Consider the following 19,838-nt stretch of genomic DNA (forward strand, 5'->3'; position numbering starts at 1 on the left):
GTGTTTATATGATATAATAATAAAAATAATGATAATAATAATAATAATAATAATAATAATGATAATAATAATGATAATGAAAATAATGATTTAATAATAATAATGATAATAGTAATAATGATAATAATGATAATGATAATAATAATAATAATGATAATAATAATAATAATAATGAAAATAATAATAAAAATAATAATATGTACATGTATACGCCACTACCTTTTGTTCATCTGTCCTCAGAGATATCACTAGTATATCATAAACAAACGATGATTTTGATTTCTCCAGTTCGTATAATCATTTTTTGAAACTTAGCGTTCGCCTCCTTTATTGGTACCTTGAACTTCATCAGTTACAATTACTTTCGAAGTCCTCACATATTGCTACTTGTTCCTTCGCGGATAGTTCGCCTCCGATAAGTTGTCCAAATGGATTCGGTCATCCTTGATTTTTCTTCGGTGTGTGTGTGTGTGTATATATATATATATATATATATATATATATATATATATATATATATATATCAAGGGGAAGGAGCGGCAGTAAGGTTAGGGAGCTGGCAGATCAGTTGGCCGGCGCACCAGATCAAGAGATGTGAGCTTGTTTTAGAAGACAGTAATGACGGCTATAAACATCTTACTAACCACGCCTCTCTCTCTCTCTCTCTCTCTCTCTCTCTCTCTCTCTCTCTCTCTCTCTCTCTCTCTCTCTCTCTCTCTGCGTACTAGCCATGGCTGATGGCAGTATCTGGTCGTACGTAGGTACTCATAGGTAGGTAGGTAGGTAAGTACTTCCTCCTCTTTCCCCTGAGCTAGCAGCGTTCGCCGTTGGCGGCATCACCCCCACATGGGCGCCCCGTGTTCCTTGCATATATCATTATATTTCATATTAGAACGTAAGATGTGGTTCCCTCCTTGCCTGATGAGTGGCCACGCCCCCGTCCCTGCTCCCTCCAGTGACCTGGCCAACGACCCTAATGATCACCCGCGACCCTTCTAATCCATTAGCTCAGCCCAATTAGGTTCTTAAATCATCCATAATGAAGATGACGGGTCTGGACGAGATTCTAGCTCTGCCTCTTGGGTTCCGTTTTTTGTCGTGAGAGAGAGAGAGAGAGAGAGAGAGAGAGAGAGAGAGAGAGAGAGAGAGAGAGAGAGAGAGAGAGAGTATTTTCATGTCTTCTCAGAAGGATTTGTCCGTAAAAGAGAACATTTTAATTGTCTGTTCATTTTGATATAACTGATTTCTCCTTTTATGAGGACTAAAGAGAGACAATTCATCGAAGTTACGCCTCGAAGAGTAAATCGAGCGATGTGTAAATATGATCCCTGAGGACAGTCGTAAACAAATGCCACGTTACTATTCGGTACTAAGCCAGCCGCCAGCCCCTCGGTCCTTGGCCGTGGTTACCCACCCGATAATTATGGCGTAAAAGGAAAACACAACGTAGACACTGAGATCTTGAGTCGGACGTGGCATTGCTGGGGCATCAGGAGGTAGGGCGGCGCCCTTGGGTGAGGCGGGATCCTCGCGTAGGGTGGGTCTGACAGGCGAAGTGGTCGCGTGTGTGCGTGTGCGCCGTCATTGGCCGTTGTCGTACATCATCTGTTACTGCCCCGCTGCCAAACCTTTGTTCCCTTATGAAAGTCTGTGACATCTCTTTATGTGCACAATATCCTGTGATGATACGTGTGTCAAGCCACTTGTCTGTTAAGTGTCTATATTTTCGTTTTGACGAGTGTGAGTTGAAGTTACTGCAGTGGATCCCCAGACGATGGCATTGATGGCATTGTCTCCACGGCTAGTAGGGTATTGTTACCTGCATCATGATAATGCATTGACCCACAGGAATGAATGTGAGTAATAGAATGTAGATATCAGTATTCGTGATGGTATAAGAACGATATAAAGTAATGTAAAAGCCTGGACCAAATTGCGTTCAGTTATAGTAGCTTAAGTAAAATGCCAAGTTGTACTATGTGTTATTGAGTACATAACGGTGACATCCACAGCTATGTTGGATACAGAATTTACGTCCGTAAGTCTTATAAACAACAACGCAAAACAAGTGAGCTTTTATAGTCATCATTGACGAGAAAAATCGAAAAATCCGTACGAACTGTTCTGAGTTATGAATATAAGCATTAATCGGGTAAGATGGATTTGAGCTTTGTAACAAGGTTAAATGATGCTCATAAGTGAGCCTCGTAACAGGATTGAGTAATATTCTTACGATATTTGAGCCTTATATCAAAGTATTGGTTATAACTGAACTTCATGAAAAGGTTGATCACTGCTCATATATGGCCTTTATAACAGCGTTGAGTAACGAGCATATTTGTGGTTTGCAGTAGGGTCGAGTAACGATCAAACAAGTTGCCCAACGATGCATAACTCTACGGGTTTCTGCCATCATAGTCACCCGACCCAACCAACCAAGATGATACAGTGAACGTGGCCAGTATGAAGCAGTGAATGATTTCACAGGTTTTTGTGGAGGCACTACACAATACCCTTACCGTCCTGGTAGGCTGCTCTAGGCTCTAGTTATTCAACAGGAGAGAAATTGATAAGGGTTATGTCCTTCAAGTGAGGTTCCGAAGAAATCGAAGAGGTTTTCCGAGCTGTAATGTGCATCCATATCCCCAGGATCAAACTTTTGGATAGATGTGGAAATTCCTTGCATATTCTGCACTGCTCATCCACTTCCTCAGTGAAAGTAAATCGTAATAACTTGAGGCTAATGACTGAAGACATAGTTTATCCTGCTGCTGTTTAGCTCAACCCATCATCAACATTATAGCCTTCAGCAGAGAAAGAAAATTATGTCTGTTCATTACGTAGAAATTCCCCGTCTCTTGTACTGTTGCGGACAGAAATTATGATTGTGACATGACTGATGTTACTGAGACTGGTGCGCGCCGGGCGAAGCTTTCGAAGTCTGAAAGAAACTCTTTTATCTCGACAAACTGAGACAGAGAGCTCGGTACTGCTTCGGTCGGACGTCTCTCTCTCTCTCTCCGAGACATGGCGAAGACTTACATTTTGAAAGCCAAGTTTCGTGGTCTTACACCAAAGTTGCTGTAACATTCGAATGCTTCAGCTCGCATAGATTTTATCCTACCCATCTCTCTTGCTTAGTCTTTTATCTCGTGAAAATATGCATTGCTAATTGAGGTTATCAGTTATAAGTATATAAAATGATGTCGACTCTGTCCGTTCACAGAACAGCGCCACCTTTGCGAAAACAAATATTTTTTTTGTAGAAGAAAACGACTGCGCCTCTTGTGGTACAGGAGGTTTTTGTCGTATTGATTCGTAACAATGAAATACTTGAATATATCTGAAAAGCATTCGGTCAAAGGTTAACTATTAACATTGAACTAGAACTTTCTGCGTCAGTCTGTATCAGTGCAAGTTGGATTCCTTCAGTGTTTACACAAGTAATCCAGTTATTTTTTTTTAGGTAAAAAAGGAAAATTGGTGTGTACCATCGAGGGGAGACTTCGTTAGTACTGACACAAGTCTGACGGTCATTATCATGTATGGCTCATACGACCCATGTGTCGCAGGAGCCCACTACCCTCACTGATTCTCTCGCTGTCATTAGCCTCAGGTCCTCTTCACCCTATAGTGTTCCCGGCGTTCTTCACAAGGCTTCATGGCGTTCTGTTTTTCGTTTGTATTCCTTTTGATTTATCCTTCCATAGTCATCCTCTCGATCGCCTAATGCCCCCACCTCTTCTCTCCATTTCTTCGTGTACTTGCTGTGGCAGCCTCCATTCTTCTCACACAGGAGGACAAATGAAAATAATTTCCTTTGTCTGATAAGCATGAGTTTTTCTAAATCTAAGTTTGTCGTTTAGAAATATATGCTAGTGACCTTATACACCCGTCCAGAGACGAGGCAGGTAAGACATTATATCAAAGCCAAGTTCCCTCAAGCTTGGTTATCATCAAGTTGAGCTCGTCCCGCTTTGAATGCAGACAGGAACTGATGATGATATATAAACAGGAAATTCGGACATGTAGAAATACAGTGAGGACATGGTATAGGAAGGAAACGGGTAAATGAAATAGATCTTAAGGCACGGAGATTCTTACGTTTCTTAACCCCAGTTCAGGTAAATAATTTTTCTTTTCATAAAAACATATTTCATCCCTATTAAACTACTTTAGACGCATATCATTCTGTGTTGTTACATAAATCCTCAATTTACCTGAACCAGTGACTGTGGGTGCTGGTGCTGTGGACGCTGAAGTTGCCTAGGCTCGTAGTAGTAGTAGTAGTGAACCCTCCCTATTTTCTTCCTCTAAGCAACCACCCGCTCACAGGTCTCAGGTCGCCGAAGTGTGTAACACAAGTCCCGTGTCCGCAGGGAGCCGCGAAGCTGCGTACGCGTACGCCGTGATGAGCGCTGGGGTAACGCATAGCATCACCGCCTCTTGCTCCCGAGGTAACATATCCACCTGCGGCTGTGATGAACGCAAGCGGGACAGGTTCAGTCCCTCCGGCGGGTGGAAGTGGGGTGGCTGCAGCGCGGACATCAAGTGAGTGTATCACCCACCTCCGTCAGGAAAGGAGGAGGGAGTGGGTCTTGTGAACCCCAAAGTGTTTCACAGATAAGGTAGGGGAGCTGTCCAGAGCCTGGGTTTGTGGAGCCTGGCTCTCATACGCTGCTCTTCCCAAGCTCTCACACGCACACTCTCACCTCACTTGCACTCTCCCAGCTCTCACAGGGCACGAGGTGTTTCTTAAAGACATACTATGGCAAACACGGTCGAGTAGTTACTATAGTTAGGGTTTTCATACACCAGATCCAGTTTTCATGTATGATTCACGGAGAGATACGAACCCAGGTTGGAACTACAGACAGTTGGTCCAGATGTTTCCCTCCTAAAGTGCACTATACCCTCTAGCATCAGTAGACATGTTCAAATTATTCATCAACTTCCTAGAATTTAAGAACTCAGCTTGGTCCTATTCTATGCCCAGTAGGTTCGATGAACCAAGTGGCCCACAGGCTAAATAGGTGGACCATTGGGACCAGGCGGTCCGGGGTCATGCAGGCTACGGTTCAAATGGTTTGTACCTAGCTTGCGAACTATGGGACCGGGCGGTCCATGGTCATGCAGGTCTGTTGTTCAAATGGTCTGTGCTTCACGTGTCCATGTATACGATAATTCACACCAAAGGTGGTCCAAGACCCAGGTAGTCCAGGATCAAGGACTGACGGAGTCTTCTTCACACAGCTATGGAATCAGGTTCGCGAGAAGGTTCGTGGACGCCCGCGAGGTGGAAGGTGACGCCAGGTCCATGATGAACCTACACAACAACAACGCCGGCAGGAGGGTAAGTCAGGAGGAGGAGGAGGAGGGTTTAGGAGAGAGGAAGGAAGTGGACGCAACTCCATGCACTGGAAATGGGGAGGTTCAAAGCCACAATGTTGGGGAGAGCGGAGGAGGAGGTGAGTGATCAGAGCTCAGTGTTGGAGATGAGGGAAAAAAAAAAAAGGTTCAGTACTTAGTCAGGAACTAGGACGATATTCAGGACCTGGTTTGGTGTGGTGTTGAGGGGGATGGAAGTTAAGGGCCTGGTTGAGGATTAGGGTAGTTCAGGGAGGTGCTTCATACCCCAAAGGTTCAGTCTAGTGTAGGAAACACCTGATGACGCTGGGTGGCGGAGTTAGATGATGTGTGTGTGTGTGTGTGTGTGTCATCTTGAGCAGTGATAGCAAAGACAAGAGGAAGAAAGAGAATAATATAAAGGTAGAGATAATGAAATTAGGATAAGTAAGAAAAAGTGAGAGCGAGATTAAGAAAAAATATGAAAGGAGAAAAAAAGGAGAGAGATGATAAAGACATAGAAATGAGAGAGAGAGAGAGAGAGAGAGAGAGAGAGAGAGAGAGAGAGAGAGAGAGAGAGAGAGAGAGCTGGTATCTGACGCTGCTTTACCCCCTGCAGGCAGTGAAGAAGACACTGTGGACGGAGTGCAAGTGTCACGGTGTGTCTGGCTCCTGCACCATGAAGACCTGCTGGAGGACCTTACCCCCCTTCACCGCCGTCGGCAGACACCTCCTCCGCAAGTACAACAAGGCCAAGTTCGTCGTCGTCCACAGGGTAAGTACTCACGTATGGTACCGGAGTCACACATGTGAAGGGCGTCACACTGGTAATAAAGTGTCATATAGTTAAGGAGCTTCACAGAGGTGCTTCACAAGTGACGTGGCTCACACAGGTGAGAAGCTGCAAGGAGCGTCACACAGTCGAAAGGCGACGAACAAGGAAGGTAAGTCACTTAGGCAGATGTCTGTATTGCCTCACCCCCTCTGCCAAAGGGTAGTATGCCCCGTCCCCATAAAGGACAAAACATTTCTTCCCAGTGAGTGTAGTCACCCTGTAACATGGATTATACACACATGAGCGGTATATTCCAGTAGCGCCCAGTAGGGTCAGTCAGCGCTACGCCCTCAGCAAGCAGTAGTAGTGCTGAGAGCTGGTCCTGTGAGGGTTCCACTCTCAGCAGTAACCATTACGATGCGTCCCATCTAAACCAATGGCCACTTATCATATACCATATATAGACCTCTAACATCTAGCTGGCCACTTTACCAAGCTTATTTATTAAGCTATGTATCATAAGGTATTGTTAGGTAGATGGAAAGGTGTACACCACACATGAGGAATCGGATGATGGTGTGTGTGTGTGTGTGAAGTGAAGGAGCAAAGCTTTTCGGTAAAGTGTATTAAGAAAGAGAGACAGGGAGGAAAATATTCTCAGGAACATTTACAGAGGTCACATGGATTATAGAATGTGTCAGCATCACTTGTGTCGGGGCAGATGTACAGTCTTAAGGAAGTAGTTCAGGTCACTGCCCACATCGGTATGACAAAATCCTCATTTGATGATCTTGTCCTGTTTGCCACCGCCTTAACGAACGTCCCCCCTCCGTCTTCCTTACACAGAACCGCAGGAGATCCTCGCCTTTCCTGCGGCTACAGAAGAGCCAGAGACGCGCTCGGCAGCCGCGGAGGTCCCACCTGGTGTACTTGCAGAAAAGCCCCAACTACTGCGAGATGAACCCCGCCACGGGATCGCTCGGCACCGTGGGGCGGCGGTGCAACCGGACCTCCAGAGGTAAGTGTGGGTGGTGTACCGCTCCACCAAGACGCCAGCTGGTGTCGAGCATCGTGAGGAGGTAGAGTTGGTCCAGGAATTCCTCGGTCGGACAAGAATCCACGTTCTTCGTCAGGTTTTGTGTGATGTTTCTGCTCACAGTGCCTCTGCCAGCGAAATAGTAGTAGTTGACTGGTTGGTTGATTATGTGGGTCTGTCGACTGCCAATGTTGTATTAAGGCCGTCAACGTCTTGTTATATAACCACCATTGGAGGAGAAAAAAAATAAGATAATGAACACCATCACGTGTTCAAGATACTTTTAAGACCATGCACGATCTCTGTGGATTTATGGTGTTATATTACCCAAGAGTCATGCAATAAAGTTTGGAAACAAGGGAAAATATAGTCTAAGGGAACTTTATATCAAATTACAATGTGAACTGAAGTAATAAGATATACATTTTATTCTCTCCTCTTTGCATATTTGATAAGATTATATCCCAATATATTTTCTACAGATTTAGTATTTATTGCCTTCTATTCTAGTATAAACTTGTAGACTCAGTATTTTACCAGTACAACGGTACGGCTGATAGGGTACACATAGGGCTGGCCCATCGCCAGACTTTTCAGATTCACTAAAACAAAACAAAAAAGAATAGTTAACTTGTTACTGAACCTCATGACTAATGAGATCGAACCCTTCCCGTCAGGTACTGATGGCTGTGATTTGCTGTGCTGCGGGCGAGGCTATAACACGCACCAGTACACGCGCAAGTGGCAGTGTAACTGCAAGTTCTACTGGTGCTGCTACGTCCAGTGCCACACCTGTCAGGAGGAGACGGAAGAGTACACCTGCAAGTGACTCGCGTCCACAGTGCAGCTCGAGAGAGAGAGAGAGAGAGAGAGAGAGAGAGAGAGAGAGAGAGAGAGAGAGAGAGAGAGAGAGAGAGAGAGACTTCGAAGCGTTCCTTCGTGAGTGAGACTGATTCGATGTGGGGGAAAAAAGTATTGTGCGACTCAGTTTCCTATCAAGTGTGTTGTAATGTGCACAAAAGACGTTAATGTGCTGGATAAAAACATTTGTGTAACGTCTGATATTACGAGGAATATCTTAAGTGATGAAAATGTGATATTTCAAACTATATCTTATAAGATTATCGGCAACGCCTTAAGAATTACCCACATGTAATGAAACTTCAGAGGAAGTTGTCGACATAGAACTGCTTTATTCATGTACCAAACAAATAGATTCCTGTCTTTCGAGCTTATCTGCTTATTGAAATATTAAACGCAGACTATTTCCCGTATACACTGAGCTTACGTGATTACTAAAATAAAGAAACAGATCCTGTATTGAGCTTCTCCGTCTACTGAAAGACTTGTGATAAGAGTATACGCGACTAAACGAGCGAATGCAACACTTCAAATAGTTATTTTTTTCCACTCTTCTCCTCTTCTTTTTTTTTTTATATGAAGTAAAGACACCACTGAGGAAGTTGTCTGAGAAACGTGTGTGTGACAACGTATTTACATAACAGGAAGCGCCATAGCTGTTTTTGTCCATCAAGGATGTTAGCGAAAAGAAATTATTATTATTTACATGCCAGCCGTAGGATCAACTGAGCTTTCATTGCAGGTGGAATTGGTAAAGGTTCACTCTTCTTCCTTCCCCGCTGAATTTATGAATTTGAACGAACTTTTGATGTTTATATTGAAAACAAATACGTTCATTATGTTGATATTAAAGGGTGCCATGATTCTGGTTGACGTGTGGCAGTTTGGGGTCTTATTCTGGCCTTATTTACCCTGAGGCCTTCAGTCAGTTTAAGAATTACATTTTAAGTGGAAAGGTGAGATGTATTCATTTATGAGTACAAATGCTCAGAGGATCATTATGGTACGGAATAATGAATGTACATTTGGAGAGGTAAAAAGTGTATGAAAAAAATACTAAATCAAAGACCACAGTATTCCTAAGGTTGACGGCTTTTCTCCAGTTTATGAATTATACTCTGATGTATCGTAACTCATTAATCAACGTCTTCAGAAAATAGATTTTAGTTATAGGGCATTTAAATGTGAAGTAAGAAATGCTTGCTTACAATCTTATGAGGAAGATGTACTGAACCTTGACCTTTACTTTCAGAGCTTCTAACATATAGAATAAATGTGCCATTTAGTGCTACAGAATCGTGATTTGTGCGAGAGCTTTCACAATTATGTAAAAGTTCAAATAGCCATAGGCATAAAAGTCACTTTTCATAAACTGCTCTTTTCTCCGTCACGAATGTGAAGTGATATATAAGATCTTTTCCGCACCTATATTTGTTGCATGCAAATATGTTATACTAAACACTTTTAGGTAATTGGTAATATTACGAAAGCCATTGACACAGGATCTCTAATATCTATATATTTTTTTTCTTTATTGAGGCTTTTCTTATTTGAATCAGATCCGTCTGTAGGATCCTAGAACACGTACATTTAAAGGCGTCACTTATGCTAGGACGCTTGAAAGCATCTAATGCTTTTATCTTGCTAAAGTTATCGCAACAATAGATTTTGTTGCCGCACTCCAGTTTGCAGATTATATAGTCAGACAATTATGGTAAACATTGACAAGTTTTTTATATGAAAAAATGTTTTTATGTGCCTAGAATCAGATGATGATACCAATGATCTTAGTAACAGATTCAGTATTCTGTACATAAAGAAAGCGTCTGTCTAAAAACAGTAGACATCAGCTATGCTTCTGTATCAAGTAATCAACAGACAATATTAATCATGCTTCAGTGTCTAGAATCATCAACAGACAATACCAGCCACGCTTGTATGTATCTACAATTATCAGTAGACAATATCAGCTATGCTTGTGTGTGTGTGTCTAGAAACATCAACAGAATTACAGCTATGCTTCCGTGTCTAGAATCATCAATGGACTATCGGCAATGCTTCTGTGTCTAGAATCACCAATAGCTATGCTAGTGACACAAGCATCGTTTGTACCAATACAAACTAAGTTTTCCACGTATGTTTCTCGGTATCAGTTTTTAATCTTGTCGCATGACCAATTAGACAGCATAGATGCTTATGCTTGTACCCGCAAAACCAGCATTTGATAATCAGCAGTATTACAAGATGCTTCCAGTTCGTGGGGAGGGAATGACTGTCCTGCCCACAAGGCAAGACTTACATACATACATGTGACCAGTGAAAGATAATAGTGATTCGGTTCAAAAGGGTAAAATCATTAGACCTAGAGAATATTTCATACAATTTGAGCTATTTCAGAATTAGAAAACTGACAGGAGAGCTACAATGATAGTTGGCAGCAAATTATCAAAATCTTTATATTTTACTCGTGAATAAAGTTTTATTCTCATCCTATGACTTATAATTTACCTAGAGAAAAAACATAATGGTAAAATATCTAAGAATAACCAACTGAAGAAGGAAGGTGAATGCCAACGTCTGTTGCATACAGCAGGTGAGTCTGGTAAAGTAAATCCCATACCCTTCCACCACACACACACATACACATACACATCCAACAGTCAATATAAAAGCTAAATAAACCTCTCCCGCCCTTGAAAGGCGAAGCAGTTTAACCCATATTACAGTGACAAGCTTCTTACCTTAAAGAATATTTTTATAAAGAAATCCGTACTGGTCCTCAAGAGAAATGCTTGACATGCACAAAATGAACTACTGCACCCACCCATCTCTGCAGGTGAGGTGAGGGGACAATAACAAGCCTCGGCAGCAACGAATAGAATTCTAAAAACATGAAACAAACTCTCTACTTGTTCATGTAAACTTTTATGCTTGGTTGTAGATTTATGACTGACAGAAGCTCGTGGTCTGCAGTGTGGGTTTTAAGAAATGTTTCAGATATGTTGCTCTTTTCATGAATCATACGCCAGATTTCTCATAATTCGGTGATCCTTCCTGATGGATAATCACGGGACGGTTGGGTCTAGCATGAATAGCTCTGATTGTTTAAACTCTTTCATAGACGCAAAACAAGTTAGATATAGGAGTGAGGATGGATAGAGTAACATTAGATAAAACAAAAGCATATCATTTGTATGAACAATCTCCTTACACCTACTTGTATGTAAACATGATATATGCTACCCATTTTATAACTTTTGAATGACATTTTTAAGATCAGGTATGACTATTTTAATCTAAAAGTATAACTAACATGTAATCTTTGTCAATGAACTCTGACTTACTGGTAACAAGCTTGAAGAAATAGAGACGTTTTCCACTAGAGTTAATCTGCTCCTGATTGGCTGACGCCCACGGTAAAGGCACCCCATTGGCCGGCGGAAGGTAGAAAGGAGCGATCGTGGTCCACCACCAAAACATTGGACAGTAAAGTGAGTGTGAAAGTTATGGAAGCATAAGTTGTGCTCCTAGGACGTTTTTCTCAACATTATCAGGTACGATTACCACTGGGAGACAATGCTATGGAGATATTTATTGACTGTTGGTCAATTTATAGCTTAAGTATTCACATGTGCATGATGATGGCTGTTGAATGTAAGTTTCGGCGATTATTTGGTTGGTGTTGGTGGTCTTAAGGTCATTGGATTGTATATCACCAGGGCTGATTTGTGTATCGTATCCAGTGTGTTGCATTCTCATACTTTTCAAAGAAATTTAGATTATATGAAAAGTCCTGACATAATGATAGTTATTTGTGTTGATACTTTGTTGATGTCCTCTGTAGCACATTGTTGATTTCCACTGTAGCTTAGAAATATTAACATATATGGAGTGTTTTCCCTCGGTGAATTATTAGTTCATCTTATAGTGTAACAAAAAATGCTATATTGAACATCATGCATGATTAGGTAAGAGTTTATCAAATACTGTTGGAACCAGTGGTAGAAAATGATCACTGGTGGGAAAAAAAATCCTCGTGGCCTCTCGTCGTTAACTGTACTCCGCAAACGACCGTATTTGGTGACACGGCAGATGACCTTAAGTACTCCATCTACCTCGTCAACTTTTCCTGTAGAACATGGACGTGCCGAATTTATGGTTGAGGCAACTTCGGGCAACGATATGTGATAATCATATGACGGAAACCTAACAATGCTTACGAGGGAGGCGCCTTCCACTCGAAACATCCTGAGGTACCTATGCCACCAACAGAGATCTGCCATGCTGGTAACAGGTTCCTCAGTCGATGTGAAGATTTTCCCCTATGTACCCCGGCTGAAGCAGCAGGTGCTCCACACATCCCACTGACCCTAGCCTGATGCTGGATAATGAACAACACTGCATGCAATTGGCATGATTTTTATTTCTCTGATGAAATATTTGGTGTGTATTCATTACAGCATTAGTGATGCAGGCCTTTTAGACTGGTTAAATCAAGTTATAGTTAGACATTTCAACATTTAAAGTAACACCGCTCATTTGACCGTGATTTTTCGCGTAATCATACATAAAGGAGGTTTTTTTTTATGACCGTAATAATGTATTCCTGTGCATGTTATGGTAGCTTTGTATCTAGGTAACAACCTGTGTGACAGTTACCTTGTTAGGTTATTAGTGATGCACCGACCCCGTAATTTAGGACTTATGGTCAAAAGTCCAGTGAACAGTATTTGATGCATGTTTGATTTATACATCCAACACTTAAGCATGTAGTTTTAACACCTGTCCATGAACACACTCGCTCATGCATGCACACGAACAGAATGTAAGCAAACACATTGACATAGTAATTCGGCTTTCTTGACATACGTTTTTAAGCGTTTACGGGTGTTTGTATGTATGGTGCTTGCTCGTACTGTGTGATTCCTATTTGTGTATTACGGGAAGCTGGTTTTACACCCGTGTTGTGGCCTTGCGTGTAACCTTGTTGTATGTGTGCTGGTGTTCACGTAGGGAGAATGTTCATCCACTAAATGAAGTACTTACGTACGAACGCATTTTATCCATTTCTTTAATTCTTAAGTGTCAGTGATAGACGCATAATTCAAAGTGCTAATATTAACACTGTTAGATTAAGACAAAAACGTATAATAATGTTATCCTTGTTCCATTTCTCTTCCAGCATAGGCAACTCCGCAGGCCGCCATCCCCTCGTGTGAGATTGTCCAACGTTACTTCAAGTATAATTTTTGTTGCCCAACGTTGGAAACTGGAAAATCTATTTCTTCGAGGTGACAGGGCTGGTAAGACACATTCTAATTTGTCATGTTTGTAGATAATCATTTTTGCTGAAAGTCTGAGTCACGGATTTGTATTATTTATTGATGCCGAATGACCAGTGAATCATTTACCTTTACAACTCCAAGTTGTTCCTTGTTCTGTTCCAATCCCCAAGTCCATTTACATGTAGATTTCTTTCTAGGCATAGAGTATCATGCATGTGTGTAGGCAATAGGTACACAGATAATTTCAAGTTGGTAACTGTAGTAGGTTAGTCACCAGTTAAGAAAATCTTTCATATATTCTCAGTCTTTAGGCATAACCTTACCGAATGTAGGCTAGGTTCCAACTCGCGTGACAGCCGATGTCATTCTCCAATGAATGAAATTAATTTGGTAGTTGATTGTCGATAATCTAAGGGTACCCGGTCGGTAAATACCCAATACCCAACAGGTCTTTGTGTAGCATGAAGTACTGCTGGCTGGGAGTTGCACAGAATGCTAATTGAGAATACGGGGGGGGGGGGGGGGATGGAAATACTCCCCTTCTATATTACTTTACAAAGGAAGTAACCAAGCGAGCATTTTTCTTTTTAAGGCTCGGTCACATCGCTACCGCGGAAAAACTGCGAACAAGCACGAAAGGAAATTGTCCAAAAACACGAATTAGTACTGAACAGTGTAAAGAGGGTAAGAACTGGTCTTGTAGAGAATAATTTTTGCAGAACCAAGCAAAGTTTTGTTGCCGTCTGGAAAATATCTGAATCTAACGAACTGGGATACTTGACTTTTTATTGTTGGAAGATTCGCCATGTCTCTGCCTAGAATGGTATAGCCCCATAACGTATGATGGAGAGCGTTGTAATGAAGGGAACAAGTGACGACACAGTAGTTGTGGAATTTATTGATGGTTTACTTAAATTTGTAATAGAAATTTTTGGAGTTCCATTCAAGTGAATATAGAGAAGACGATTGGAAGGATTTGAGAAGCCTGTTTGTTAAATTTGGGTAGATGAGAAAAATTTGGGTCTGTTTTGCTGAAGCAGTGGAGCTTTTTTTTTTTTTTTCAAGCTTTGCATTATACGGCTGGGCTTTGTATAGCATGAAACAGTGAGTGATTGATAGACGCTGCGTGACGAGCGCACATGGGTGAATTATATTGCACGAGATTAATGAAAAGAACTGCATGAAAATTTAGGTGTAGGACGACAGAGTAAAGGAGCATGTTTGCTGGAGGTCAGATAGGCAGCACAATAGGGAGGTGAAGTTGTGTGTTGAGGGGTAAAACTACAGTGGATACTAGATAATGTTTGGTGGTTGCATTGCAGATGTGGACCGTAAACAACTACCCACCATTCCCGTTTTGGTTGTGGCCCCCACCGAGTATCACAAACCAATGGTACGTCCAGCAGCCACCCTGGGGTGCACCTACTCCCAATATGTCCGCCAAAGGTCTGTTTATACCTATGCCTTCACTGGTCTACCCACCGTGGACTGCTGGATCTAACACAAGCTTTCCACCAATATGGCAGTGTGTACCACCCCCTCCCCTGATGAATTGCACGAACGCACAGTCGCAGTGTAAGACCTCCGCGCCTCCTCACCACATCCATGACCATCACAGTTTGTTTCCTTCCCTCGAATTCACAAACTATTGCCCCGTCGAGGAAGATTACGCACGAAATGCAAAGCGAGTGAAACATTCTCAGCCAGAGACATATCACGGGAAATCTCAGTGGTGTCAGGGGGAGTCACCAAAGCTAAATAGGGCATGTACGTTGTCTCAGGGTGTGAGTGGTTTTCCATCGACCCCTGAGGTTGATCTGACGTCAAGTTCGTGCTCGAGTTATGACCATACATGCCAGGTGGACGCGGCGACCCCAGCGAGTGGGGGGAGGCAAGACCAACAAAACTGCCGGCCAGAGTCCGTAACTCTGCCCATTCCTCACTCTCGACCCACAGTCGTGACGTATCCCACATGTGTGACTCTACCCCCACTTGTAACTGATCCCAAACCTGTAAGTCGACCCACACCTAAAACCCAGCCCACTCATATGAATCAGACCACAGCGATAACTCGACCCGTACTGATCGCCCAGTCCACGCCGATAATTCTGCCACCTCCCATAACCACCCAACCCACACTTAAGACTCGTTCCCCATCTGTGACCCAGACCACATCGATGACTGAACATGAACCTGTGACTTGGCCGACAACCATTCCAATAACCTGGACCAGAACAGTGGCCCAGCACAAAACCAATACTTGGTCCAAACCAGCGATGCAAACTGATCCCCATTCCTGGCTCATGCCCCAGCCCGCACCCAAAACTATACCGTCATATATATCCTGCCACACATCTAAATGGCCAAGAAATACTGAGCATCATGCACCACATCATACTTCATTGTCCAGGGTTCGAAGTTTTACGAAACAAACAGTTTCAGAGAACTTTGTTACGAACAGTTCTCATTTGGGGTCAGAGAGTGATACGCATTCAGTTACAAGCGACAAAAATGTGCACGAGAAGAAATTATATTCTGATGATAATACAGAAGATGGAAAAAAGCTTGGCTGCAATAACCTGCCCGTAAATTCAATAAAAGAAGAACCACAGTCTGAGCCATATAGTCGAGAAAATTTTTCAGAGGCTGTTCAAAGTGTTTATGCAAGTAGCCTTGTGGTAAAGCAGGAAGAACTTAATGACACTACACCGGCACAGGGAGATTGCAGAGAAAGCCCACAGTGTGCATTACCTATCTTTAGTGATGATGATGAATTGCCGAAGGAAACTGAAATCAAGATTGAGAGCTGGGAGGCCATAGTTAAAACTGAAGAACCTCTTAGTAATGGCGAAGATGGAGGTGGGACGTTGTGGAAACCGTTCGCACAGCCCAAGATAGAATTTGAAGATACATCAGCAGCCGAGGGAGGACCTGTGCCTCCAGCAAACCTCCCAGTGGACTTCGACCACGGTGACGGCTTACTTCTGGACCGAGAGTTCCTAGAGGCATCGATGGACGCTTTGGTCCCCGTGTGTCACATCCACCTGCCTCTGGCTGACTCCACTGGTGCTAGGGAAAGAGCTGCCAACCCTCCCACCACTACCGTGGCCACTTCCAAAACCGGTGCCACTGCTAACACCTCTGCCACTACCCTGGCCACTGCCAACACCTCTACCACTACCCTGGCCACTTCCAACACCTCTACCGCTACCCTGGCCACTGCCAACACCTCTACCACTACCCTGGCCACTTCCAACACCTCTACCGCTACCCTGGCCACTGCCAACACCTCCACCACTACCCCGGCCACTGACAACACCTCTACCACTACCCTGGCCACTGACAGCACCTCTACCACTACCCTGGCCACTACCGACACCCCCACCACCAACCAGGCCACTACCCGGACACACAATGTCACTGCAAGTGATGTGACCTGGAAGGGGCAGAACAAAGCTTCGGTATCGTACGATGATGACTATGTGTCAATCACGGATGACTCGATCGATTCTGCTGCAACACAAATTTTCGAAGACGAGGAAGAACCAGAATTAATGATTGACATCCTCTCTCCCGCTAACACTGCTGATGACGGTGCAAATGATGAGAATAATGTGGACACCGATCACACAAACCATCAAAAATTAAGGGAAGGAGCTAGCATGACTGTTGTGGATAATAGCAGATCTGGTCAAGCAGTTACGGCAGGTTTGAGGTGTGCCAGCACCAGCAAAGAGAGAGAGGCTGAGGGTGGCAGTGCTGAGTTTGGTAGTGTGGCGAGTTATCCCACAATGAAGTCACCAATACTGTTTAATGATGACACGTTGCGTTACATATCGGAGGAAGAGGAGACAAAGATGCTGAAGTCTTGGTCCAATATGCTGATGGACGGGGTGTCGGACACTTGCCCTCTGGGTCATAAGCTGGACCCCTTAAGTGCTACCCTCAATATGTGCACCAGGAGGATCACAGTCTTCTGCACCACCTGCAACATGACCGTATACATGAACGTCAAGTGATGTATCTCTCCCCCCAAAGGTCTGTTGCTGGGGCAGATGAATACTGACAAACACCAAAACAAGCAGACGACAAATAAACGGACTCGTACAGCCGTTTGGGTCAGCCAGAGTCACCCAACTCGAACAGTGACTTACAGAAGATCAAGAGGAAGGCAACAGAGATGACACCAGAAATGGGAGAGCTGAAGTACATCGAGAGGGGAAGGGCTGTAATGGAGGAGAAAAGAGTAAGGAATGACTAGATCACAAGCCTCGAAATCTAGATCAGTTTTCGAGAGAATACAGAAATGGAGAGACCTCTGGACATCACAGGGACCTACACCGTTCCTTGTCAGTCAACAAGAACGTAAAACATTTCACTCACCGGAGATTTAAGGCAGGAAAACGGATGACTATCTTACCCGAATGATACCCTAACTGCAGTGCGCTACAGAACCTGTTTTGTTATCTCTATGTATAGTGTATATGGATATCTAACTGATATGTTTAGTATGTGCGTATTTATTAGATTCATAGAACTATACAGATAATCACAGTTAATTTGCTCTGCCGAGATATATATTGTTTGTATATGCATATGGACTTTATTTATTGCTCATGTAGCAGCATCTATTGACACATTTGTATTGCAGCAATTCTGTACAATATACATTAAAGAGGTAAATGGTTTGGACTCTTTGAATAAGGTAATACAACAATAGAAAAACAGGTAAAGTTGCTCAACGCTGCCCTCTTTTGTCAGGCGCATGACAAGCACCTAGAAAGTGCAAAGCTATAACGCCATCTCTCCATCCACCGCTCCGTGTCAGGAGGACGCTTCAACACAGTGTTCCTCCCAGCTCCCTCCAGCCATCACCTGGACCTTGTTAAGAAGTTTCTGCACCATCCTCGCTAAAGTCAGTCTCCTGCCACCTGAAATCTCGGTCTCTGAGTTGCAGTTACAACAGCCCACATCAGCCCCGCTTGACCCGCTACAAGACCAGCCTCATCCCACCGCCAACAGTCATCATCGTAGACTGATTGACCAACTCCCCTTTATCATGATCTTAATATGTTTGTGTGTTTCTCTTGTTATTTATAGCCTTTGGCTGCAGATAATTCTGTGCATAACACAAGTAAGAATCGGTAAACACCCACACAGTACACGGGCGTATATTAAAGGGCTTGATTAATGACAGCGAACAACCCTTCCTCGAAAACCATAAGGGTACACTGCCATTATAATACATTCCCATTGTTTTTTAAAGGCATTTGGATGTCGTGTGCATGTCAAGCCGGTTTAGGAAAAGGAACAGTGTGTAATTAATCACAATAATAGTTGTTATTTTTAAAGTTAGAATACCTTGTGGACCCCTAACCGTAGAATTTACACTCCTTAGCACTGGTCTCCTTGCACTAACCCTTCCCGCAAGCATAGGTTATGCCAGTCAACTCTGGCCCTAACCCCACCATTGCTCTCGCCGACACCAAGCCACCGCTTCATGTATAACCCCATTATCATTTATATTTTTTATCTTTTGTCATTCTCAGCACTTATTTTCTACAAATATTTTAGTATTGACTATTGTAGCATTGTTAGTACGTCTCATTACTTATTATGAAATAAGGAATTTGTCCGTGCATTATACAAGACAACTAGGAATTTAATATGTAAATGAGATCACTGTTCATTTGGTAAAGGCATTTTGGAATAAAAAAGAAAAGTATCATTACTTGCCCTAGCTGGTATTCTTTTCATAATACTACTATTTTCATATTCAGTTGCACACTGATGTAGTATTCATAATGACTATATTTTCAGCTAAAATGTGTATAATCATATTGCTGTCATTTTTTTCTCGTTTTCAAGTTTTTCAACACACTGATCCAACACCAGCTTCGCCTCAATGTACAAAAGTATTTCAACACCATATTTTCACAGTATTCCACTACTAGTCATGCCATAGTTACTTGATCCCTTTAGCACAGCAGTGCGACCTTTAAGCATAGGTAGTGCAGCTTTTTGTGTATGATGGCATGACGTTTGACATAACCTTTAAGGGTCAGATGAAATGTTATGTTACCATACAAAGGGGCCATATGTTTGTGCGAGAGGATTTAAACACCTTTCATAAAACTCAAACTGTCAGACCCCATAATCCTAACTGGTCATAGATTTCTCTAGTATCCACAAGTTAATAATGATCGAAAACATTTACGCATAACTTACCCTAACGTGCTGGGTCTAGTATGAACCCTTTTGGGTACCAGTAAAACTCACCCTATCTTGCGACGGTTTTTATCATTTTAAAGGCTCCATTTATTGACAGTCCTCAAAGAAAGTCCTTGCATGAAATAGGGAAAGTGGACAAAAGATTGAAAAAACTAGGAATAAAGTTCACGTGAAAACAGCTAAATCAAAGACGAGGTTAGATGTATAGTGTGGGAAGAATTTGATTTCTAATGTTTATTCTCATGTAATATGAGACCTCTCATCAGTATGGTGAGGCGCTGCATATGGGGCGGGTAATGAAGTG

The 19,838-nt window shown here is 42.7% G+C and overlaps 2 protein-coding genes across 5 annotated transcripts in view; both read left to right on the forward strand.

Annotated features, from left to right (window-relative positions):
* LOC139754053 (protein Wnt-7b-like) overlaps positions 1-10,509 on the forward strand; it is a 57,610-nt gene extending 47,101 nt beyond the window's left edge. For 3 of the 4 annotated variants that reach the window (XM_071671063.1, XM_071671064.1, XM_071671062.1), the window contains exons 4-8: positions 4,336-4,551; positions 5,254-5,353; positions 5,966-6,121; positions 6,968-7,139; positions 7,835-10,509. In XM_071671063.1, coding sequence (XP_071527164.1) covers positions 4,336-4,551; positions 5,254-5,353; positions 5,966-6,121; positions 6,968-7,139; positions 7,835-7,986 — 796 coding nt within the window. In that variant the 3' untranslated portion in view covers positions 7,987-10,509. The remainder of the gene's footprint in view (positions 1-4,335; positions 4,552-5,253; positions 5,354-5,965; positions 6,122-6,967; positions 7,140-7,834) is intronic. The other variant, XM_071671065.1, reaches the window with a different exon arrangement.
* A 969-nt stretch (positions 10,510-11,478) lies between these two features.
* LOC139754054 (uncharacterized) lies at positions 11,479-19,503 on the forward strand. Its single transcript, XM_071671066.1, has 3 exons — positions 11,479-11,572; positions 13,201-13,321; positions 14,626-19,503. The coding sequence occupies exon 3, from the start codon at positions 14,626-14,628 to the stop codon at positions 17,320-17,322; it is 2,697 nt and encodes an 898-aa protein (XP_071527167.1). The 5' UTR covers positions 11,479-11,572; positions 13,201-13,321; the 3' UTR covers positions 17,323-19,503.
* The last annotated feature ends 335 nt before the right edge of the window (positions 19,504-19,838 follow it).

The sequence above is a fragment of the Panulirus ornatus genome, chromosome 16 (assembly GCF_036320965.1).
Source record: "Panulirus ornatus isolate Po-2019 chromosome 16, ASM3632096v1, whole genome shotgun sequence".
Classification (NCBI taxonomy): Eukaryota; Metazoa; Arthropoda; class Malacostraca; order Decapoda; family Palinuridae; genus Panulirus; species Panulirus ornatus.